Source organism: Callospermophilus lateralis, chromosome 20 (genome assembly GCF_048772815.1).
Source record: "Callospermophilus lateralis isolate mCalLat2 chromosome 20, mCalLat2.hap1, whole genome shotgun sequence".
Taxonomy (NCBI): Eukaryota; Metazoa; Chordata; class Mammalia; order Rodentia; family Sciuridae; genus Callospermophilus; species Callospermophilus lateralis.
In genome coordinates this window covers 6,764,930-6,791,349 of record NC_135324.1, presented here as the reverse complement: position 1 = coordinate 6,791,349, position 26,420 = coordinate 6,764,930, and the positions used below count along the sequence as shown (strand labels likewise).

Genomic DNA, 26,420 nt, shown 5'->3' with positions numbered 1-26,420 from the left:
TCAGGGTCCCTGTGAGTGAGCCACGGGGCAGGGAAGGACTCCCCATCCAGAAACATCAGCCCCTGGCCGCAACACAGAGCTTACTGTAGAGCCCACAAAATCTAAAAGAGAGAGAGGGAGAGATGGAAAAAGTCAGAGACCACCAGGCCATCAGGGCTCCCCGCAGCCACTCCTCAGGCCAAAAGTGAGGGAACACGGCACAGGCTATGAAATGCCAGTCAAACCACTGCCTAGCAGGATGGCCTTGCACACGCCATCCAACCTACCCCTAAGCCCCAATTTTCTCATCTGTAAAATGGTGGTAATAGCTTACTTCACAGAGTAATTCTGAAGGGTCAAAAGAGACAGTGTCAGGTAGGCCAGTAGTGCACACCTAGAATCCCAGTGATGCGGGAGGCAGGAGGCTGAGACAGGAGGATCGCAATTTCAAGGCCAGCCTGAGTACCTTAGCAAGACCCTGTCTCAAAATTTAGTAATTGGGGACTGGAGTTGTGGCTCAGTGGAAGAGTGCTTATCTCGTATGAGTAAGGCACTGGATTCAATTCTCAGTACCACATATAAATAAATAAAGATCCAACAACTAAAAACTATTTTTAAAAAATAGAAAAGGGTGGGGAGAGCTGGGAATGTAGCTCAGTGGTAAAGTGTCTTGGGTTCAATCCCCAGTATCGCTAAAAAATTTTGAAAAAAAAAAAAAAATAGTCAGCCAGGACTTGGCACATAGTCAATCTTAGAAGTTGTGGTAATTTATTTGGGTTTTGATTTTTGTTCCTCAGAACTGAACTGAAAGGCTGGCTCATTTTGAACCCCCCATGCCGGATGGAGAGCCCCAGCCCTGAATGAAGGCAAAATGGGGCTCCTCTTTGACAACTGTTAAGAGCATTAAGGAGAAAGAAGAGAGATCCCCAGTGGGAACTGGCCCTGGTCAGCTCAGAGTCTTTTCTTCAGAAGGGGCCCACAGCAGTCTTGGTTTTGCACTTTGAAAATCTGCCACCAGAGGGCAGGCCCTGACCTTACACCAAGACCACAGAAACCCCTGGGGTAGACAGTTTTGTACCAGAAGGGGATCTCTCAGGACAAGTTAGCAGATCAGTGTCCCAGGAGGATCCTGAAAAGGGAGCAGAAGGTCTCTTGCCTCACCAGGCTGAAGAGCTTGGACTTTAGACTAGGGCCTGTGTTTTAAATACCACTCCACCATTTAGGTGACCTTGGCAAATTACCCCACCTCTCCATACCTGGGCTTGCTTTCTCCTCTGTAAAAGTGCTCCTGATGCCACCTGATGGGAAGTGGGGAGGACTGACAGTGTTGGTGAGTAAGTTCCCCATATGTCAGACCCTGCTCATCTCTTTACAGAAGCAATCTTTCTTCTTTACCTGACAGCCCTAGGAGGTAGCTCATTTTATGGAGTTCAGGGAACTAATACTCAATGTTAATTTTTAGGGCCACCCTGCTTCCAATTCCATCTGCCTTCACAGTCTAAGACTTCTACCATGATACCAATTGTCCTCTCCTACCAAATGAGGGAGCATGGTGTGTACATTATCTCATTTAATCCTCACTACCATTATTTCTGTTGTATAGGAGAGGAGAGACCCTCACCCCCCAAAAAAGATGAGTATAATTCATGCAAAGTGCTACACACAGATTTGGCACATGCTCAAGGAAGAGGGTAACTGTGAAAATTACTACCCATTTTCAGAGTAAAGAATGAACACCCAGACAAACACACAGATGCAGTCTCCCAGCTCTGGGGGCAGGCGGACCTCTGGATCAAAAGACTGTGCTTGATACCACCCCTTTAAAGAATCATCTGGCACTATCATTTTTTGTTTTGTTTTGGTACTGGGGATTGAACCCAAGGACACTTTACTACCCAGCTACATTCCCCAGCCCTTTTTATTTGAGACAGGGTCTCACTAAGTTTTGTTGAGGATCTTTCTAAGTTTCTGAAGCTGGCCTTGAACTTCTGATCCTCCTGCCTCAGCCTCCCGAATCTCTATTATTATAGACTTGCACCACTATTCCTGGCTTATAATTAAAATTTTGAGCATGCAATTCACTTCTTGAAATTCCAAGGAAACACTTGAACATCTGTATGAAAAGGCAGAACAAAGGTATTCAGTGTAAAAATGTCAATAATAGTGGGGACCTGAAAACCTCTAGAATAGTTTCTGAAAGAAGAGTAAAATAAAGTACATACAGTTCCTTCATCTTATGTTATGATGTGTGTACACTCATAGAAAAAGGTTTGACAAAGGCAGTTATCCTGAGACTCTGGCTTTATGTGTAAATTTTTCTACATTGTATTTTACTGTTACTTGATATATAAAAAATTTTATACTAACCTATAATATACTAATATAATATATAATATATTCATTATATAGATAGCATACTGTCATAACCACCTATGAACCACACCATTCAAAAACTGAAGCTGAGGTTGTAGCTCAGTGGTAGAGCACTTGCCTAGCACATGAGAGGCAGGGGGTTCAATCCTCAGCACCATATACAAATAAAACAAAATAAAGGTATTATATCCATTTACAACTAAAAATATTTAAAAAGAAAAAGAAGAACTGGAGGAGCACAAGTTTGAGGCCAGCCTCGTCAACTTAGTGGGACCCTGTCTCAAAATAAAAAATAAAAAGAGCTGGGGTATGGCTCAGTGGTAGATGGCCCTGGGCTCAATCCCCAATACAAAAAAAATAAATAAAAAAAAAACAAAACTATAACTCTACCAGTGATTTGCATATACCTACATGCCCCCATCTCATGCTTCAGATTCCTCCCCTTCCATCCCAACCACAGATAACCACCATCCTACCTTTTGTATTTATCATTTCTTTGCTTTAAAAAAAAAAAAGACACATACTGTTATCATATGTTTAAACAATAACACTGCTTTCTTTTGCTTGGTTCTGAGCACAATAATTGTATCATTCTGTCATCTTCTGGGATTTATTTTTTCCTCTCAATATTATGCTACCCAGATGCGTCCATTCTGTTACAGGTAACTGAAGTGGGTTCATTTTTACATGGCCGAGGCATCCCCCCTGGGTCCTGGCCATGTAGGCTGTTCTTAACTGTTTGCTGCTGTGAACCTGCTGCTTTCTGCATTTCTAAGGGTCTCTACTCTGGGGTGGGTTTGCTAGGTGGTGGGCATGAAAATGATCAGATCTGAGGGATTTCATCTAGCTGTTCTCAAGCTCAATGTGTCGTCTATAGCGTTTCTGATTTTTGCACGACTGGTTATTTGACCTGAAATTGCCCCAATCCCAGGCCGCAGCCTTGCCCTCCCGCACTCACCCTTATTCTCCTGCTTGAGCTCCTCCTGCAGCAGGTCTGTTTGCCGGTTGCCCAGCACGAAGGCGAGGAAGGAGAGGATGAGGGCGTTGAGAATGCCGATTATGGCCAGGATGTAAGCCCAGCGCACCGAACAGTCCCCCAGGGAGTACTTCCCTGTCTTGGCCCCGCACATGTCCCGGATGGTCTCGGCGTCCCAGCCGTCGGGGAAGATCATGCAGCCCAGGACGAGGCACAGAGCTGGCGGCAAGAGCCGGGCCCACCGCCATGGTCAGGAAGGGAGAGAGAGAGAAGGGATCGTTACTCTCTAGATCCTGGGGACTCTAGAAATTCCCTCAGTCTGGGTGCCAGTGCTGCTGCTCAGCCCACCAATGCCAACACTTGTTAATCCTGTAGGTTCCAAAGACAGACATTGGTACAAGGAACTTCATAGAACCCTCAAAGCGTTCTCCCTCCCCTCTAAAATCAACTCCTCCTCCAGAAACCTGAGAAATGAGAAAATAGCAAACCTGCCCTGGTGGCACACTCCTATAATCCCATCATCTCGGGAGGCTGAGGCAGGAGGATAGCAAATTTGAGGCTAGCCTCAGCAATTCAGCAAGACCCAGTCTCAGAATAATAATAATAAAAATGGCTGGAGATGGAGCTTTAGTGGTAAAATGCTCCTGGGTTCAATTCCTAGTACCAAAAATTAAGAATAAAAAAGAAAGTAGTAAAGCACAGCCTCCTCCAGCTCCCTTTAACATCCTAGCTAATCTTAAATTCATACCATCTCACACCCTGGTCTTTTTGTTTGTTTGTTTGTTTGTTTCATTTTGTTCTTGTTTTGTCTTTCAACTATTGTTTATGGAGCCATTTCCCTTTCATTCAAGATGGTGGAAATAACCATCTGGGCAACTGCACTAGGAAAACAGGACACCAAGTGCCAACCACAGGGCTGAACCTAGTTCTTTCTCTTACTAGCTGTGTGAATTTGAGGGCGCTACAGTGGCTGAATGGACCTGTTTCTGCCAGAACACTAAAAAACACAGTATTTGCCTCACAGGATGGTGAGGAAGGAATGCTTATAACACCTCGGGCAGTGGCAGGCACTCACACAGGCAGTATTTTTTGAGGGCCTACTGTGTGCCGATACCAGACAAGTTAGGGGAAGGGGCATTTAGATTTGTGTCCCTGGAACTTTCATTTGGGGAGTGGAATATTACAGCAAAATGGTTAAGAGGGCTGGGGCTCTGCTGTTTGCCAGATGTGTGACCCAGAGTGAATTCCTTCAGCTTTGTGCCTCAGTTTACAGATCTATAAAATGGGGAGAATGCAGATATCATCAAGTGGTTGCAAAGATTACAGGGGGAATAACAAAGTGCTTTGCATCAGTGTTAAACATAAAGGATACATGTTAGCTGTTAGTAGTAAAACTAGTCATAACTATTAAAATAATAATTATGCAAATAAATAATGGGGAGTGGTTTCAGGTGAGGAGGAAGAAAGTAGCCAGAAAAAGGGAGAAGGGGCCGAGGGGACTTCTAAATAATTCCCTGGTTGGCATCCACCTGCTTTTGGTTAAGCGACCTACCTACTTTACCTCTGGCAACCCCAGCCTTGATGCTAAGGGCAGCCTCTTCCAGCACTTAGACTGGGTTGGCTCAAGCCTGGTCCAATCAGTTCCTTGTATTCCTCTAGTAACAGCAATTGGCCCTGAGGGGGGCACATGCTGCATCACGGGTCAATCAGAAGCATGGGACTCAATAGGCTAAGGCGGAGACTTGTCTCCTCTGCAGAGCAGACTCTGCCTGACTGTTGCCCTGTTACATCTGTCAGTCATGCCAGCCTCGGGGTCTCTATGTCTAAGATCTGAAGGTTGCACAGGGCTCTGTTTTGAAGTATTGGGCCCTCGACCCTGGGACAGGCCCAGAGGGTGATTAACCTTCGTTTCATCTGACAGCGATGACTATGGGTGGTGGTCAGTTCTGTCCACTGTGTATGTGGCCCACCTGGTATCCAGGGTGGGAAGAGGGCCCTCAACTTTGCCACTCCCTCATCTACTGTGCAAGGCAGTGCTCCCCAGGCCTCAGACTCCTCAAGCCTCCAGTAGAGTGGGGCCCCTCTTCTGCAAGAAGCTGCAGGGATTCTAATCCACTCCCCAACATGTGCTCCTCATCCTGATGCAGGGCTCCCCAAAGGTGACTGGATCACACACAAATTCTAGAGGGCTTTGTCTACACTCCTCCAAGGCAAATCTCTGTTCTAGTGGAACTCACAGACCTTCAAAGACTGGGAAAACAGTTCCAGGCAAAGGAAATGGAAAATACGGAAGCCCTAAAGCAGAAATGAATTGAAGAATTAAACAAGTCTTGGGCTGGGATATAGCTCAGTTGGTACAGTGCTTGCCTCTCATGGACAAGGCCCTGGGCTCAATCCCCAGCACCACAAAAAAAGAAAAAGAAAAAAGAAACAAATCTGAAGATGACCATTGGACACCCCAATAGAGAGGCAAGTCGGGAACTCAGGGGAATGGTTTGGAGAGTCAAATTTGGTTGCTGTGGGCACTTGTGGGTATTTAAATTCCTGAGACTGAAAATTATGGAAACTGAAGGGAAGGCACAGGACTCAGCCCTGGAGCGCTCCTGCATTGACTATGCAGGAAGAGGAGGAGCCTACTAGGAAGGATTGACCATCCCTCTCCCCACAGACCCCTGACACTTTGCCAGACCCCCTGAGGCCCTACTGGAGAGAGGAAGAGGCCCAAACACACGGGAGCAGAGGAAGAAAGAGTGGTCTTATTACCTGTCCTGCACTCAGCCCTCAGTGTCTCCTGGCCCTACTGAAGGGCTTCTGCCTCCCCATCCCCTGCCTCTGAGTCTCCAGCGTGATGTAGTAGGGAAGAGCCTGGACATGGGCACAAATCTACACTGCCCATCTACCTGTCCCTCTCCTTTCCCTCCTTGCTCTTCCTGAGCACTACAGTGGCAGGCCACAGCTACACAGTCTGTTTTTGCTCCCCAGAGCATCCCTGTCTCCATGGAAACCGCTCCTGTATCCCAGCACTCTAGCCTTCCAACTCGCAGCTTAAGCTTACTGCAGGGAGACCTCCTCCCCTCTGGAACCGGGCATGGAGACCTCAGGTTCCTTCCCTGCACATTGTCTTTGGTCCCCTCTCGCTCTTTCTCCTTCCTTTCCCATCTCTTTCTTTCTCCCTAGGCCATACTCAAATCTGAGCTTAGACTCTCCCTTTTGTTTATGTGTCTCGACATTTAACATTCCTTCAGCACCCTCCTCTTCACTTTCCTTCCCTCTATTTATCCCCTCACCCTTTCTCTCTCCTCTCCTTCCTCTCAGTTCATACATTCCACACTAAACTTCTGAGTGCCAATTATGTGCCCTACACTATGCAGTGTGCTGGGGACACAGACAAGCACCATGTCTGAGGCCTATGCTCTGAAATTCAATCATGTTAACACACAAATAGAATCATTACACATGTCAAGAGTGCTTCAGAGGAAACCAACTAGGAGCTGAGACCCAAAATAACACAGGTGGCTGGAGAAAGCTGGAGCATTCCCTGGGTTTCAAGTTCAAGAGTCTTTTGGAAGTTAGGAGCTGGCAGAAGAGCCAGCTGACAACGAGGTGCAGACACAGGTGCAGGATGCAATGGGGCAAGGCTTCTCAACCTCGGCATCTAAGTTCAGGTTGGAGAACTCTTTGTGGTAGTGGAGTCGTCCTATGCACCCTGGGATATTTAGCATCAACCCTGGCCTCTGCCCACTAGATCCCAGTGACAATCCCATATTGTAAGAATTTTTAGAAAGTCTCCAGACATTGGTAAATGTCCCCTGAGAGGTGATTATCCTTGGTTGAAAACCACTAGTGTAGGCACAGGAGTCTTAGGATAAGGCCCCTCCTCCCTCCAGTAGTTCCACAGTCCACAGACGTTTCCTGCTCCAAATAGCAGGTATTATGGCAAAATTAGATTAACAATATTAATATTGGGGAGACTGACTTGTTCTGGTGAGAAGAGCAGCTTTTCATCTGGTGACTGAGCTCATATCAAATGTCTAAAGAAGAGATTCTGAGGATGTGGATCATGATGCTAAGGAAGCCAGGCATGGTGGTGCACACCTGCAATCCCAGTGGCTCGGGAGGCTGAGGCAGGAGGATCTCAAGTTCAAAGCCAGCCTCCTCCATGGCAAGGCCCTAAGCAACTCAAAGAGACCCTGTCTCTAAATCAAATATAAAAAATAGGGCTGGGGATGCAGCTCAGTGGTCCAGTGCCCCTGAGTTCAATCCCTAGTACAAAAAAAAAAAAAAAAAAAGGCTGCTGAAGTTTCGACTCCAGATCTGAAGGTCAGCAGTGCTCAGGAGGCCCCTGACACCTCCATCCTGGAGTCTTGTTGAGGAAGTCTGTTCCTGAGTGGATAGAATGAAGAGTCGGGCCTACTTTTTCTTCTAGTAGGCACAGGGTCTCTGGTCTAATGACAAAGTCCATGATCCACTTTGATTCGATTCTTGTGCAGAGTGAGATAGAGGGGATGGATTTCAATCTACTATTTATGGATTTCCAGTTTTCCCAGCACCATTTGTTGAAGAGGCCATCTTTTCTCCAACGTATGTTTATGGTGCCTTTGGCACGAGATAGCTGTATTTATCTGAGTATGTCTTTATGTCTTCTATTTTGTTCCACTGGCCTTCGAGTCTATTTTGGTGCCAATGCCATTCTGTTTTTGTTACTATTGCTCTGTAGTATAATTTAAGGTCTGGTATTGTGATGCCTCCTACATTACTTTTCTTGCTAAGGATTACTTTGGCTATATTCTAGGCCTCTTATTTTTCCAAATGAATTTCATGACTATTTTTTTCTATTTCTATGAAGAACATCATTGGAATTTAAATGGGAATTGCATGAACAGACAGCTTACAGAATGGGAGAAAATCTTTACCACCTACACCTCAGATACAGCATTAATCTCCAGGATATACAAAGAGCTCAAAAAACTTAACACCAAAAAATAGATAAATAACCTACTCAATAAATGGGCAAAGGAACTGAATAGACACTTCCAAGAAGAAGAAATATAAAGAGTCAAAAATATATTTAAAAATGTTAAACATTTCTAACAATTAGAAAAATGCAAATTTAAACTACAGAGGTTCCATCTCACTCCAGTCAGAATGGCAATTATCAAGAATACAAGTAACAATAAATGTTGGCAAGGATGTGAGGGAAAAGGTACAGTCATACATATCTGGTGGGACTACAAATTGGTACAACTACTCTGGAAATCAGTATGAAGATTCCTTAGAAAACTTGATATGGAACCACCATTTGACCCAGTTATCACACTCCTAGACTTATACCCAAAGGACTTAAAATCAGCATACTACAGTGACACAGTGTCATCAATGTTTATAGCAGCTCAATTCACAATAGCCAAGCTATGAAACAAACCTAGGCACCCTTCAAGAGATGAATGGATAAAGAAAATGGAATATTACTCAGCTATAAAGGCAAATGAAATTATGGCATTTGCCAGAGAATGGATGGAACTGGAAACTATCATGCTAAGTGAAATAAGCCAGTTCCAAAAAACCAAAGGTCAAATGTTCTCTCTGATATGTAGATGCTAACCCACAACAGGAAAGGGAGGGAGGGGAAATATAGAAGTTCATTGGATTAGACAAAGGGGAATGAAAGAAAGAGAGGGGAAATAGGAATAGGAAAGACAGTAGGATGAATCAGACATAACTTTTCTATGCTCATATATGAAAACACAACCAGTGAAATTCCACATCATGTTCAACTACGAGAATGGGATCAAAATTGTAATGGATTGAGGGCTGGGGTTGTAGCTCAGTGGTAGAGCACTTGCCTAGCATGCGTGAGGCACCGAGTTCGATCTTCAGCACCACATAAAAATAAATTAATTAATTAAAGATATTTTATCCAACTACAACTAAAAAATAAATATTTTTAAAAAATGGGGCTGGGGTTATAGTTAAGTGGTAGAGCACTTGCCTCTCACGTGTGAGACACTGGGTTCAATCCTCAGCACCACATAAAAATAAAGATATTTTAAAAAGAAGAGGAATAAGAAGAATGTTTTTTTAAAGAATAACATTGAATGCTTAACTATGTGCCAGGTTGCTAAACTCCTACTAGTCATCATCTCATTTAATCTTTAAAAAAAAAGTTATGAGGTGGAGAAAAATATCACCCTCATTTTCTGAGAAAGCCAAAATTTGGAGGAATTTATTCACTGTCTTATCCAATAACACTCAGTAAGTGGTGGGATCTGTATTCAAGTCCAGACAAGTCCCTATTTTGTGTTTTTATTTTAATAGATTCACTTTTTTGTAGTGGATAGATGGGTACCAGGGATTCAATTTGCTTTTTAAGTAAAAGTGAGTCTAGCCAAGGGCAGTGGTACATGCCTCTCCAGTGGCTCAGGAAGCTAACGCAGGAGGATCACAAGTTCAAAAGTAGCCTCACAACTTGGTGGGACCCAGTCTCAAAAAAAAAATAAATAAATAAAAAGGGATGGGGATGCAGCTCAGTGGTAAAGCACCCCTGGGTTCTATCCCTAGTATGGGGAGAAAAATAAGTAAATTTAATCACTTTCAAAGAAAAAGAAACCAAAATCATTTGCCATAAATAGAAAGACACTATAAATATAATGAAACCAAAACAGTGTTCTTAGTTTCTAGTTAGACACTTTTCCCTGACAAATGCTCTGAGCCCGAGGGCTGATCTCTTTGTTTAAAGGACTATTAGTAAGTGTGAGAGGAGTTGAAGACACATTAGCACCAAACCAACACCTTCTCTCCCAAGTTATAAAAGAATGCAAATGGAACAGTGTGCTCACTGCAGGCTGCCTGGTGCCATCCAGCAGGTCCCATACTTGGGAAACACATCCCACCTGTCACAGGAGGCTCAGCTCTGTCCTTTACAGTTTTAGGCAAGCTCAGTTTACCTCCCTGCCTAAATTTCTTCACAGGTAAAATGAGGATCACAACATCTGCCCTATTCATTTCACAGAGCCTTTGTGAGGGGTAAGAAACAGCATGGCGAATTCTTTTTTCTTCTTCTTCTTTTTTTTTTTGTACCAGGGATTGAACCCATGGGTGCTTGACCACTGAGCTTATTAGGGCCTCGATAAATTGCCGAGGCTGGCCTTGAAATTGCAATCCTCCTGCCTCAGCCCCCTAGCAGCTGGGACTTGGGTATGTGCTAGTGTGCCCAGCTCCATCCATTTTTTTTTTTTTTTTTTTTTTGTAGTTGTAGATGGACAGCATGCTTTTATTTTACTTGTTTATTTTTGTATGCAGTGCTAAGGGTAGAACCCAGTGCCTCACATGTGCTAGGCAAGCACTCCACCACTGAGACACAGCCCCAGCCTCTCCATCCATTTACATTTAATCCATATGCATCTTAGTGTGTTCCTTGAAAGACAACATAAAATTGGGTCTTGGTTTCTTTCTTTCTTCTTTTTTTTTTTTTTTTTTTTTGTGTGTGTGTGTGTGTGGTGCTGGGGATTGAACCCAGGGCCTTGTGCATGCAAGGCAAGCACTCTACCAACTGAGCTCTATCCCCAGCCCCTGGGTCTTGTTTTTGGATCCATTCTGACAACCTGTTTTTAACTGGTGCATTTAGACCTTGCCATTCAAAATGATTACTGATACTGCTGGACTAATACCCATTATGTTTGTTATTGGTTTCTATTTGTTGCCTTTGATGTTTATTCCTGTTTTTCTCTTCGGTTATCCTGCCTTTTTTGGTTTTAACTGAACATCATATGTAATATCATACATACTTTGATTTTCTCTCCTTTAGAATATTGTTCATTCATACATTTATTTATTTATTTATTTATTTATTACTGGAAATTGAACCTCTGGGTGCTTTACCACTACACCCCCTGATATTTTTACTTTTTGAAACAGGGTCTCACTAAATTACTTAGGGCCTCACTAAGTTGCGAAGGCTGGTCTCTGACTTGTGATGCTCCTGCCTCAGCCTTCTGAGTCACTGGGGTTACAGGAGTGCACTATTGGACTCAGTTCTAAATCCATAGTGTTTCAAAAACACTATGAAGCCAGGCATGGTGGTGCATGCCTGTAATCCTAGTGGCTTGGGAGGCTGAGGCAGGAGGATCCCAAGTTCAAAGCCAGCCTCAGACATGGTGATGCGCTTAGCAACTCAGTGAGACTCTATCTCTAAATAAATTCAAAAATAGGGCTGGGGATGTGGCTCAGTGGTTGAGTGCCCTGAGTTCAATTCCCAGTACCTAAAAAAAAAAGAAAAAAAAAAAATACTATGATTTCGTGGGTCGTGTGAATACCTTGTAATAACAAAATAATCCCAACTCCTCCACCTGTGCCCATATCACTGTTATCATTCACTACATATATATGCACCCACACACATATATTCGTGAATAAATTGTTGCTATCATTTTAAACAAACTACTTGTTATATCCACTAAGTGTGTGTGTATAACTTTTTTTTTTGTAGTGATGGGCATTGAATTCATGACCTCACACATATAAGGCAAGCACTTTGCCACTCCCTTTTTAAATTTTAGTTTGAGATACATCTGGCTAAATTGCCCACACTGGCCTTGAATTTACGATCTTCTGCCTCAGCCTCTGAGTTGCTGGGATTATGGACACCTGCTGCAGTGATCAGCTTTCTCCTTCATGTTTGTTTTTTGCAATACCAGGGATGGAACTCTGGGCTTCATACATGATACACAAGCAAGCACTCCACCATTGAGCTGCGTCCTACTCCTTCCTTATTTTTTATTTTTCATTTTGAAATGGCGTCTCACTAAATTGCTGAGACTGGCCTTGAAATTACAATCCTCCTGCCTAGGACTGGAATCACAAGCGTGCTCCACTCCACAAGGCCTCTCCTTCACTTTCTTTGCGGGGGCAGGTCCCAGGGATTGAACTCAGGGGCACTCAATCACTGAGCCACCTCCCCAGTCCTATTTTGTATTTTATTTAGAGAGAGGGACTCACTGAGTTGCTTAGGCCCTTGCTTTTGCTGAGGCTAGCTTTGAATTCACCATCCTACTGCCTCAGCCTCCTGGTGGCTAGGATTACAGACCCGTGCCACCAGGCCTGGCCTTTCCTTCCCCCCCTCTTTGTTTTTTTTTTTTTAGCTTTAGGTGGACACAATATCTTTGTTTTATTTTTATGTGGTGCTGAGAATCGAACCCAGTGCCTCACGCATGCCAGGCAAGCACACTACTACTTGAGCCACATCCCCAGTCCCTCTCCTTCACTTATGAAGCATAATTTTATAGGGTATGAAATTCTAGGGCTAGGGGTATAGCTCAATGGTAGAGCATCTGCCTAGCATGCTGGAGGCCCCAGGTTCCATCCCCAGCACCAGTCTCTGCTGCCTTCCCCCGATTCCAAGTGATTCCATCCCTTCCCAGCCCACCCCTTTCTGCTCAGAACAGGTAGTCTCCTTCAGAGCCATCGTTCCGCAGCTGCTCATTGGCCTCCTGCTACTGTGACTCCTGGCTCCTCCTCCTCCTGCCTCATAAGGGTTGGTTTCTTGAGCTGTTTCCTCTTCTTCCACACACCCTCCCCAGGCAATTCCATCCTCACTCAGATGACTCCTCACTATGATGATGTCCATCTCCCACCCAGAACTGTCTGCTCAACTCCACACCAAAACGTCCAGTTGCTTGTTGAACATTCCTCTTGCACATCCCACTCGGGCCTCAAACCCAACACTTCCCAATCGTGGTCCTGCTCCTACTTCCTCTGTGAATGTCACTTCAGAGACCCAGTCATCCACGAAGGAAACCTGGTGTCACACACAGCACCTGTCTTGCCCTCACCCCCAACACACACCCATCAGGCTCCTAAACAGGTCTCCCATCTTTCTCCTGCTTGCTCACCCCCAGCCCGAGCACTGCTCACCTAGACCACTGCCACAGCCTTCTTCCTGGATTCCCTGACTCCAGTCAAGCCTCTGTCCAGTGCATCATTCTTCATAGAGGCTGCTTGAGACATCTTTGTTTTGGGGGAGCAGCGGGGGTACCAGGGATTGAACTTAGGGGCACTCAACCACTGAGCCACCTCCCCAGCCCTATTTTGTATTTTATTTAGAGACAGGGTCTCACTGAGTTGCTTAGCGCTTCATTTTTGCTGAGGCTGGCTTTGAACTCTCGATCCTCCTGTCTCAGCCTCCCAAGCTGCTGAGATGACAGGTGTGTGCCACCATGGCCTGAAGCTCGAGACATCTTTCTAAATCCACATTAGCCATACTTGCACCCTTTGAAAGTGACTGCACTGCCTAAGGACAATCCTGACATTAAGGCACAGCTTCCAAGGATCTTCATAGTGGGACCTCATTACTTTTCCAGGTTCATCCCGTAACTGGTCCCAATTGCCAGCCTTTCTTTTCTTGTTCTACCACTGACTTGATTCAAATCATACAACAACGAATAACAATTGTGAACATTTATTGAGTGCACCCACTGTGCCAGGGTATGTACATATATATACTCATTATTAATCTTTAAATTGTCTCATGAGGTAATTACTTATTTGCTATGGTTTAAATGTGCCCCTGAAAAGTTCATGGGTAGGAAACCCATTCCCTAATATGGAGGTACTAGGAACAGGGACTTTTTGTTGTTTGTTTGCTGTGTTTTTGTTGTTGTTGTTGTTTGGAGGTACTGGGAATTGAACCCAGATGCACTCTACCACCAATCAACATCACCAGTCCTTTTTGTTTTTTATATTGAAACAGAGTCTCACTAAGTTGCCCAGGCTGACCTCCAACTTTCGATCCTTCTTCCTCAGCCTCCCATGTAGATGGATCAACGAGTATAAGCCACAGAGCCCAGCAGCCCATCAATTTTTTTACAAGGGTAACAAGATCATTTAATGAAGAAAGAGTAATCAGCTGGACACCAGGGCACGTGTCTATAATTCCAGCAGCTCAGGAGGCTGAAGCATGAGGCTCACAAGTTCAAGGTCAGTCTCAACAATTTAGCCCTGAGCAACTTAGGGAGACCCTGTCTCTAATTAAAATATAAAAACGGCTGGTTAAGTGCCCCTGGGTTCAATCCCTGGTACCAAAATAAAAAGAGTAAACTTTTCAATAGATGGTGCTTGGAGGAATAGATTATCAGGTTCAAAAGAATGAAAATGGACTCCTATCTTTTACCATACAAATACTTAACTCAAGGGATGGGGGTGTGGTTCGGTGATAGATTGTGTGCTCGGCATGCACAAAGGCCTGGGTTCAATCTCCAATACAGACACACACACACACACACACACACACACACGCACATACACACACAGACAGAAAGACAAATGCACACACTGAAAATGAGTCAAAGACCTAAAGTTAAAAATCTAAACTACAAAACTCTTAGAAGAAAACAGAGAAGTAAATCTTTGTTACTCTATACGGCAGTGGATTCTCAGAAAGGACACTAAAGGCACAAACAACAAAAGAAAAAATAGATAAACTGGATTTAGCATAAATTTAAAACTATTGTGCTTCAAAGGACACATCAATATGCTGGGAGTGTTGGCAAAGGTCTGTAATCCCAGCAGTTGGCGAGGCTGAGGCAGGAGGATTGCAGGTTCTCTGACAGCCTGGGCAACTTAGTGAGACTCTGTTTCAAAATCTAAAAATCAAAAAAAAAAAAAAAATGTTTCTATACAGAATGTATTTTTCTAAAAAAAAACATACAACTCAATAAAAAGAAGACAAATAACCTATATTTAAAAATGAATGAAGGATATGAATAGACATTTCTGCAAAGAAGATACACAAATGCCCAATAAGTACAGGAAAACACTTCAATAAATGGTGCTTGGGCAACCAATGATTGAGGAAATGCATATCAAAACCACAGGGAGGGGCTGGGCTTGTGGCTCATAGGTAGAGCACTTGCCTAGCATGCGGGAGGCACTGGGTTCCATCCTCAGCACCACATAAATGTAAAAGATATTGTGTCCACCTAAAAATAAAAAATAAATATTTAAAAAAAAGAAAGAAAGAAAGAAAGAAGGTCTCTGAAAAAAAAAAAACACAGAAATTTGGGCTAGGGTTGTGGCTAAGCAGTAGAGTGCTTGCCTTGCACGTGAGAGGCCCTGGGTTCAATCCTCAGCACCACATAAAAATAAATAAATAAAATAAAGGTATTGTGTCCAATTACAACTAATAGATAAATATTAAAAAAAAAAAAAAAAAAAACAGGGACTGGGGATATAGCTCAGTTGGTAGAGTGCTTGTTCACATGCACAAGGCCCTGGGTTCAATCCTCAGCACCACAAAATAAATAAATAAATAAATAATTTTTAAAAAGAAAAAACATAGGGATAGCTGGGTCAAATGGTGGTTCAGTTTCAAGTTTTCTAAGGAACTTCCATATTGCTTTCCATATTGGTTGCACCAATTTGCAGTCCCACCAGCAATGCATGAGCATGTCTTTCCCCCCACATCCTCACCAATGCTTTTTTTTTTTTTTTTTTTTTTAAAGAAAGAAAGGGAGAGAGAGGGAGGAGGGAGGATTTTTAAAATTATTTTTTAGTTTTTCGGCGGACACAACATCTTTGTTTCTACGTGGTGCTGAGGATCGAACCTGGGCCTCACGCATGCCAGGAGAGCACGCTACCGCTTGAGCCACATCCCCAGCCCCTTCCCCAATGCTTATTGTTGTTTGTATTCTGACTTGTGAGAGATGAAATCTTAGAATAGTTTTGATTTGCATTTCTCTAATTACTAGAGATGCTGAACATTTTTTCATATATTTGTTGATCAATTGTATATCTTCTTCTGAAAAGTATCTGTTCAGATCCTTAGCCCGGAGGACTTAAAATCAGCACACTATAGTAACACAGCCACATAAATGTTTATAGCAGCCTAATTCACAACAGCTAAACTGTGGAACCAACCTAGATGCCCTTCAATAGATAAATGGATAAAAGAAACTGTATATACACAATGGACTATTACTCAGCATTAAAAGAGAATAATATTATGGCATTTGTAGTTAAATGGATGCAGTTGGAGAATATCATGCTAAGTGAAGTAAGCCAATCCCAAAAAACCAAAGGCCAAATGTTCTCTCTTGTAAGTGGATGTTGATCCATGATGGAAAGACATGGGAAAAATGGAGAAACTTTGGGCAGAGCGGAGAGGAGGGAGTATGGGGGCAGGAAAGATGGTGGAATGAGATGGACATCATTACCCTAGGTACATATGGTATGACACTACATTGTATACAACCAGAGAAATGAAAAGTTGTGCTGCAGTTGTGTACAATGAGTCAAAATGCATTCTGCTGTCACATATACCTAATTATAATAAATAAATAAATTTAAAAAAAAACAGGGAGACATCACCTCACACCCAGTAGGATGGCTGTAACCACAAATTCTAATGGTGCTGATGAGAATATACAGAGAGAAGAAACTTCATATATGAATGTTAGGACTATCAAGTGGTACCACTACTTTGGAAAGCAATCTAGATGTCCCTCAATCTAGATGTTAAATATGCAGTTTCCAGGGACTGAGGTTGTGGCTCAAAGGTAGAGCATTTGCCTAGCATGGGTGAGGTTCTGGGTTTGATCCTCAGCACTTCATCGATCCTCAGCACTTCATCGATCCTCAGCACTTCATCGATCCTCATAAATAAATAAATAAAGTCTAGATTCTTGAAAAAAGAAAATGCAGTGGCCACTGACTCAGCGATTCTACCTGAAGGTATGGACCCAAGAGAAATGAAAGCGTGTAACCACACAAAACCTTGTACACAAACATTCACTGCATCATTTACAATAGTCAAAAGGTAGAAACAACCCCAATGCCTATCAGTGGATGAATGGATAAGCAAAATGTGATATATCCATACAATGGTATGTTATTTGGCACAAAGAGGAATGAAGTATTCATACGTGCTACAGCATGAAAAACTATATAAAACTATATAACATGAAATGTCCCTCTAGGCTTGGTGGCACTCACCTATACTTCCAGCAACTCCAGAGGCTGAGACAGAAGAATTTTAAGTTCAAAGCAAGCCTCAGCAATTTAGTGAGACTAAAAAAAAAAAAAAAAAAAGACTGGGGCTGTGGCTCAGTGGTAAAGCATCCCTGGGTTCAATCCCAGTACCAAGGAAAAGAACATGAAGTGTCCAGAACAGGCAGTCTACAGAGGAAGTAAATTAGTAGTTGTCAAGGACTGGGGAGAATGAAAAGCCAGGAATTAAGAGGGCTTCTTCCTGAGATAACAAAAATATCCTGAAATCGATTGCAGTAACTTTGTATATTCTGTGAATATACTAAAAATCACTGACATCTTTGCTTTGTATGCATAAATTGTATGACCTATGCAATATATCTCAAAATTGAAGTTGTCACTAAAAATGGGGTGGAGGGGCAGGCAGTGTGGCTTCTTCCTTTATCTTGCTTTGAGGTCTCCTGCTAGCATGTACACGAACAAGCTCCAGTCACCCTTCAGATAAGAGACCCTGAGTCAGAACTACCCGCCCCCATCTGAGCTCCTCCAAACTCCTGTGACGCATGGAAACAAAGAGAACAAATTCCTGTGACTTTCAGCCATTAAGTGATTTGTTATGCAGCCATAGATAAACTTATATACAATGTTACTATATGAAATGCTGACGTACTGGGTATATATAAAACAAGAATTTGCATTTGCTTGTATATTTATGGAATTTCCTGGAAATAGATAAGGTTGTCTCTGGAAGAAACAATGGGAGATGAGGGTGGGAAGGAACCATATAGAAATGTGTATCCTTTTTACTTTGTTTATCAAGTATTGTGTTAATTCTTGCAAAAAAGTCAATGAGAGTCTGGAAAAAATTAACAATTAAAAAAAAAAAACTTCAACTATCTGCTGCTTATGTCCAAACTCTAATCTCCTTTCCATGACTTAGAGGGTCTCTGTGATCCAGATCCTGCCCACCTCCCTGGTCCCAACTTCTACTTTTCCCTTCCCTAATTGCGTGTAGTTCCCAAAACACACCAGGCTATCCCTACCTCCATGTCTTTGATCATACCGAGAAAGATTTGCCTTTCTCTTTCCACTCATCCTTTAAGAAACAGCTCACATTGGGGGTGGGGGTGTAGCTCAGTGGTAGAGTGCTTGCCTGGCATGTTGAGTTCCTGGCTTCCAGTCCCAGCACCAAGGGAGAAAAAAAAAAAAAAAAAAGGAGGGGGTGTTCGTCTCAAATGTTGTTGCCCTTTTTGGAAGATTTCCCTGGCTGTCCTTAACTGTGTTAGAAGTCCCCTTCGTGTCCCCAGAATACCCTGTTAAGAGTCAATCATTCTTTGTGTTGCACACACAGCGATGACCTGTTTTCTTTCTTATCTCTTCCATTAGATGATGAGGTACCTGGGAGGAAGACTCTTACGCAGGAATCCCAGAACCTAGCATGCCTGAGAGGCCTTTGGTAAGTGGTTGATGTGAGAAAGAAAGAAATGGAGAAAGGAGAGAGGGAGAGAGGCAGAAATGAAGATGGCAGGGAGAGTTGAGGGAGGAAGAAAGGAATGAGAGAGGAAAAGAGGAAGAAAAGGAGGATGGGAGAAAAGAAATCCCTCAATCTGCTCAGCAGGGTCATGCACATACTATAAAGCTTTACTGAGTGAATAAAATTCCAAACCTAACCTGAAACAAAACCTGGGGACCTGGAGAAGAATGTAGATGTCTATTGTAGTTATAGTAATGAGCACTCCTGTAATTGCTCATCATAGCCCAGAGACCCCTGGGGATTGAGGGCACACAACTGGAAAACCGAAAGAGGCTCACCTCTGGATCACACCAGCCAGCCCCTGCTCTCGCCTCCCACCTCCCCACCTCCAGTCTCCCCAAGCTTCCATTCCATCTCATGCATTCTTTTATTAATTGATTCATGGGTTGGCAGCACTGGGAATTGAACCCAGGGCCCAGTGTGTGCCAGGCACGCACTCTGCCACTAAGCTAAGAGCCACATCTCCAACGTCTCACCTCACACATTCCATTCTGTGCGATCCCAACACCAAGGTAGCATCTGGCCTATCGTAAGCACCCAACATCAAATAAATCATGGTCAGAATCATCACCCTTTGGATGGACAGGGGAGGGGCCTAGTTTCAAGTCTTACTCCAAGACCATGAACTTGTCTCTTCTCTATGGGACTCAGGTCTTTCATCTGTAAAATGAGAGTTGAGTAAGCTGATTGGTAGGACTAACAGTTTAGTTTGCAACTTCTCAGGCCCTTTGATCATCCCTGCAAGGGCAAACTCAGAGCATCAGGGACTCCTCCCAAACTGTTCTTCATAAGAATAACAGGGGCCATTTATTGAGTGCTTACTATAGAGCAGAAATCATACTTAGCATTTTACACCCATCATTTCAGTTATTTCTTTCCATTACACTTTGAAGGTGTAATAAATATCTCTAAAACAAAACAAAACAAAATCTCTATTTTACAGACTTAGAAACTGAGATTCAGAGAGGCAAACTGGCTGATCCAAAGCCACATAGCTGGTAAATGGCAGGGTGCAGGTTCTATGTCCTCAGTTCTTTTTAGACAACTACCTGACATTGCCCCCTCCAGCCATGACCATACTTCAGCTGGAACCTCATCTTTGCCAACCTCACCCAGCCCACCTGCAATGTTTAGTACACAGAACTCTAATTTGTAATCTCTGTATTCCCAGTTTTCCAGTTCAGTGGTCAGAATGGGGTCTAGATCCATTTAGACTTGCACTGTTTCAGCACCATCTTCTACTTGATGTGTGACCTTGGAGAAAGTTGGTTTTTTGTTTATTTTGTTTTGTATAAAGACAGGATCTCATTAAGTTGGTGAGGCTGGCCTCGAATTTATGATCCTCCTGCCTCAGCTTCCCAAATCGCTGGGATTACAGGCATGTGCCACCACATCCAGCTCAGAGTAAGCCATTTTAACAGATGAAAATTAACACACTGAATTTGGAAATGTCAAACACAGAAGTTGGCACCTTGTATGTTCTCAGTAAATGGCAACGACCAGGTAAACAAATGGCAGAGATATCCTGAGAAGCCCTGAGAAACTGAGTCTGAAGTACATAAAGAGCTACCAGGCTTCTCTAGCCTCTACTCAGTATTCTGGCAGAACTTCCTGCCACTGTCTGTACCACTCTTACTCTGTTAACCAAAAGGTCAGGCTCTGCAGTCCACAGATTTAAACTGAGTCACAATCCTGGGTCCCCCATTTACCACCTGTACGACCTCTTTGAAACTCAGTTTTCTCATCTATAGCATATGAATCACACTACCTGATCCATAGGAGTGTTATGAAGGTTAAATCATATCCATGTGAAATGTTTAACACATCATTCTCACATAGAGTAAAGGCTCAGAATTCATTAACCATTTTTCGTGAGATAGAGTAGTGGTCACAGTAGCATGTAACTGCCTGATAATTAAAATGCAAACTCCCTAACCCAGCACACAGTGACCCTCATACTGCTTCCTGGCCTCTCTTGCTGCTCCCCTACATGGATGCCCCACTCAAGACAAATGTGGCTTCCTATCTCTGCATTTCCACCATGATCTTCTTCTCTGAATGCTGCCCAATACCTCATGCCTGTCAATGGCCTCCCCAGCTCCGGTCTCATTTCCCTCTGTTGCTCTGGGTTTCCATAGCGCAGCCTGACACGTGTTAGGGCTCAGACTGCCCAGAGCAGGAGCTTCTGTCTGCAGTTGTCTTACCCATGGTTCCTCTCCCACAGCTGTCACCTTTGATTTACCTTTGTGGGAACTGACTTTTCTCCACCAGTAGTCCATCTGTTGTTCCAGGGATAGGCACATGATCAGGCCTTAGAAAAAGTCACCATGACAAAGAGGTGGACACTTGGCAAAAGCTAGACTAATAAGAATCACCCTGGAACTTTTACTAGACTCATTCTTTTTCCACAGGGTTGGGGTTAGCAATGTAAATTCAGAGCTGCAGGATTTGCCACCTTTGAGAAGGAAGTGAACTTAAACTGAGCTAAAATAGAGAAACCAAGAAATGAAGTGAGACAGATACTGTATGGCATTATTTCAGCATCTGGATCCATCCATGCCTGAAGCCAGATACTTTGGCTTTTTGTTTGCTTGTTTCATTTTGGGTTTTGGGGGGTGGTTTTTTGTTTTTGTTTGTTTGCTTTGTTTGTTTTAGTACTGGGGCACTTTATCACTGAGTACCTCCCAAGTCCTTTTTTAATTTTTATTTGGAGACATAATCTCAATAAGTTATTGAGGCTGACCTTGAACTTGCAATCCTCCTACCTTAGCTCTTGAGTCCTGGGATTACAAGAGTTTGCCACCATTCCTGGAAAGTCAGATATTGTTTGTGTGTGTGTATGTGTGTTTGTGTGGGGGGGGGTACTGAGGATTGAACCCAAAGCCTCTTCATACATGCTAAGCAAGTACTTTATCCCTGAGCTACATTTACAGTTTTGTTTTTTTTAATGGACACAATATCTTTTTTTTTTGAACACAATATCTTTATTTTATTTATTTATTTTTACATGGTGCTGAGGATTGAGCCCAGTGCCTCGAACATGCCAGACAAGTGCTCTACCACTGAGCCACAACCACAGCCCAAGCCCTTTTTATTTTAAGAAAGGTTCTCACAGAGTTGTCCAGGCTGACCTTGAACCTTGTGATCCTCTTGCCTCAAGCTGAAATTACAGGTGTGCACCACCACACTCAACAAGCCAGATACATTTGACCCCCAAAATATGTATGCCAATAAATTCTACCCTCTTTCTTCATTTTAATTTATTAAGACAGTTTGAGTTGAGTTTGTCAGTTGTCACTGCAAGATTACTGACCAATGCAATGAACCAACTAGATCATAAACTTTCTGAGAGTAGGGATTGCATTTCATAGACTTAAGATCCTAGGGGTGAGGGAGAGTGCCTAATGGATCTCAGTATTGCAGCATCTAGCACCCGAATGATCACAGAACAGGTGATGGATAAACAAAGAAATATCTCTTTGTATTTTCCCAGGGGGTAAATGCTCTGCATTTAGAAGATTCTAAAACATGAAATAAGAGTTCACAGGAAGCTGGGCATGGGGTGCATGCCTATACTCCCAGCAATTCAGGAGGCTGAGGCAGGAGGCCAGGCTGTGCAACTTAACAAGACCCTGTCTCTAAATTAAAAAAAAAAAAAAAGTAAAAGTAAAAGGGCTGGGGATGTAGCTCAGCAGTAGAGCAACCCTGAGTTCAATCCCCAGTACTGGAGGAAAAAAAAAAAAAAAAAAGTTCATAGGAGCAAGAATCACATAACAGGCATTCTGACTTATATGACACAAACAAAGCCCCTTGCTTCTCTGCAGTTCCTCTGGGGATAACAGATTTTTCACTTGCTTTTCTTTTCTTTTTAATTTTTTGTAGTTTTAGATGGACAGCATGTCTTTATTTTATTTGTTTATTGTTTTATGTGGTCCTAAGGATCGGACTCAGTGCCTCCTATGTGCAAGGCAAGCACTCTGCCACTGAGCCACAACCCCAGCCCACATTCTGACTCTTATATGACACAAACAAAGCCCCTTGCTTCTCTGCAGTTCCTCTGGGGATAACAGATCTTTCACTTTCTTACTTCAGCAGGATTCCTCCTGCTTAAGCAGGAGGATCTCAAGTTTGAGGCCAGCCTGAGCAACTTAGACGCTGTCTCAAAATTTTTTATAAAAGGGCTGGGGGTGTAGATCTAAATGGAACGATCTTGGTGAAAGATCTTGGTGAAAGGAGCTGAAAAAGAAACTTTAAATCAACCAATCTAACTGCACCCACATCCCCCTTGTACAGATGAGAAAACTGAGATTTAAACCAAAAAGATTTAGCATTGGTGAGACACTGGCAGAGTCAGCCAAGAGCTCCATTCCCATGACTCGCAGCACAGTGCTCTGGCCTCTGCACTGGTGTCCCTTGATTAAGCAAAGTGAATCAGTCACTTACCAAGGGAATTCAGAAGTTCTCTGAGCAAAATGGAATAAACCGTTCAACTCAGCTTCTCAACCCTCAGGAATGGGACAGGGAAACACAAGGGAAATAGCGAAGAACCCCAGGGCCTTATACCCCATTTACTCCTTTGCTGGCCTTGTAGACCTTCATTTCTCTATACTCAGTCTCCTCTCTCTCAAGCAGGGAGGGGAGAGTAGAGTATGAAAGAGATGATCGCTAAGATCCCTGAAATTCAATGATTATGTGGGGGTTGTTGGTTAGTTCATCAAATCCCCAAGATTAAACCTACACAGATTACAGAGAATTTGAAGGCCAAACAGTCAGCAACCCATCTGCAGACTCCAAATTTAGGCTGATGAATGGGGAGGGGGGGATGTCCAGCTGACTGTATATTCTTCCCAGCTTGCCTTTGGAAGAATTATAGAATGAAAACACAAAATATCATCTGTCTCTGGGTACCAGTGAGAAATTTGGAAAGATACTCCCCACATCCTACGATTCTCCTCTCTTCAAAGATTTGAAAAGAGCCAAGCACAGTGGTGCACACCTGTAATTCCAACTACCTGAGAGGCTGAGGCAAGGGGATCACAAGTGCTAGGCCAGCCTGGCAATTTAGCAAGACCCTGTCTCAAAATAAAAAGTAAAAAAAAATAAAATAAAAAATAAAGGACTGGGGCTGTGACTCAATGATATAGAGACCCTGGGTCCAATCCCCAATACCAGGAGGAGAATCCACATTGAAGTTGAGTGGGGTAAGATGAATTTGAAGTAAGTCATTAGAATGTCCACATCTGGGCTGGGTGTGGTGGCCCATGCCCATAATCCCAGTAATGCAGGAGGCTGAAGCATGAGGTTTGCAAATTTCAGGCCAGCCTCAGCAACTTAGTGGGACTCTGTCTCAAAATAAAAAGGACTAGGATGTCGTTCAGTAGTAGAGTGCTTGCATTGAATGAGAGAGACCCTAATTCAATCCCCAGTACTACACACACACACACACACAAAAAAAAAAAAAAAAAAAAAAAAATCTACATCTGAATATACACTACCTTCTTCAAATCAATTCTCTCAGGAGATTGTGCAGTTCTTCCAGTGGGTCAATAATTCCTCCCAACATTTGTTAAGTCCTCTTGAGTAAAGGAACCATTCTCATGTCCTTGTCCTCATATCTTGGCTTTCATCCCAAGTGACAATGCTTAAGTTGATCACCCATCATATTCCAAACACCTGACCCTGAGTGACTTCCAGCCATTTCCAAATATCACATTCCTCCTTTAAAAGATGGGGATTCCCCCTCAATGGAGATGTTCAAGAGAATACACCCTGTGCTACACAGCCAACTTCCTACAAATGCTTTGAACATCACCAGCAAGCAATCTCTTTTGTAGGGTTGTACACTTGTTGAATGTTTTGAGGTGTTATTGTAAAAACTCTCTCTGATTCATGATTATCACATTTTCTCTTCTCTTTCTCATCCCTGGAGGGCTCCAACTTTATCCTAACCTCACCAGTCATCCTTCCCCATCTTGCCCTTCCTGGCCCCACTTTCCCCTGTCCAACTCTCTTCCCTATCTGCAATTAGGCAAATGCCCAAGTTGCTGAATCTTCAAAATCTGTCTTCAATCGAAAGGTGGGTGGGGACAGGGGACTCTAATGGATCCTGGAAAACTGTCTCAGCATTTCTCATTCCCAAAAGGCCGTTTGCTGATACTTGGGGCAGGATGACTATCTCAGCTAAACACATCAGAAGGTCACAGGGACTCATTTCCATCTGGAATGGCACCAGAACACTTCCTGCCAGGGGAGTAGGGGTTTTAAATAATAGAACTGTCCCTCTGGAGATCCCTGTTGTTAGATGCTGTCAACTACCCACATCTTTAGGACTGGACAGAAACCACAGTCAGCCTCCCTCATCCCTTGTTACAGAACTTTTTTAAGTTTACCAGATACTCTTTGATTTGTCCTCTGGATCCTCTCCACTGTTTACAGACAGATGAAGAAACCAAGCCTCAGAGAAGCAAAGTGAAATACCCAAGTTAATGTCAGCGAGTTAAAGGTCCAAGTTAGAGCTCTTGATTCTGTGTCTCATGCTTTTTTCAACATAATATAAATAGAATACACCTAGAGAAAGCCCTGATTCAGAAAAATATTTCCACAAAGACGGCCAACAGAGACTCAGAGACGATAACATAATGCTAATCCATCAATAAATGCAATGTGCATATATATGCACGCATGAGGACCCAAATACCCAATTCTAACACTCTCCCGGCTGCCTTAAGGTGTCTCTCTCATTAAATCTCCTTCCCTAGAAGCTGCTGAGGGTGGGCCAAGGATGTATCTCAGCACAGAGGAACAGAATCTCTCTCTGACTCCTCCAGAAAGGAGACCCCAACCTTGGCGCCTGTTCTGGGGGTTCCGACCCCGCCCCCTCCCCTACCTGCCAAGAGCTGCATCCAGGCGCAGATCTTGTAGACCGTGGCGGTGTTGCAGAAGAAGAAAAGCGCAAAGCAGGTGATGCAGCCCAGGATCAGCACCATGGAGAGCAGCACGAAGAAGGCGGCCGCCTTGAAGGCGCCGGACGGGATGGTGCTGAAGTCGGTGAAGGAGCCCCGGCAGGTGAGCTCGCGGCCCGCCAGCCCGCTGCCCACGCAGTAGTGGAAGAGGCCGAAGTAGCCAGGCTTGGGGGTGCTCACGCTGTCGCCCACCCAGTAGGGCTGGATGAAGACCACCACGTTGATGATGGCGAAGCAGATGGTGAAGATGGCCCACAGCACGCCGATGGCCCGCGAGTTCCGCATGTAGTGCTCGTGGTAGAGCTTGGAGGCCTCCTGCGAGGGCAGCATGGTGCCCGGGGGCGGGGCCGGCGGCGGCGGCGGCAGGTGGGGGCCGCCGGCCCGGGACAGACCGCTGGGCTGCCGGCAGGAGCTGGGGACGCACGCGAGAAGCCGCCCTAAGTCAAGGAACTCGCGAGGGCGGGGCCTGGGGCGGAGCTGGGGGACAACGGGGGCTGGTATGGGGGAGCTAGGAGGGGGTCATGAGAGTGTTGGGGCGGCGTCTGGGGGGTCTGGCAAGGATCTCCTATTCGGCGGCTTAGGAAGCGGTCATGTGAAAGTTGGGGGGGGGGGCTGGGAC

At 43.9% G+C, this 26,420-nt stretch overlaps 1 protein-coding gene across 1 annotated transcript; it reads right to left on the bottom strand.

The window, feature by feature from the left end:
- Positions 1 to 26,131, bottom strand: Lhfpl4 (LHFPL tetraspan subfamily member 4). Its single transcript, XM_076841228.1, has 3 exons — positions 25,726 to 26,131; positions 3,311 to 3,547; positions 1 to 101 (listed from the first exon to the last, which is right to left on the bottom strand). Exons 1-3 carry the CDS (start codon positions 26,129 to 26,131, stop codon positions 1 to 3), a joined length of 744 nt encoding a protein of 247 aa, XP_076697343.1.
- Positions 26,132 to 26,420: the final 289 nt, after the last annotated feature.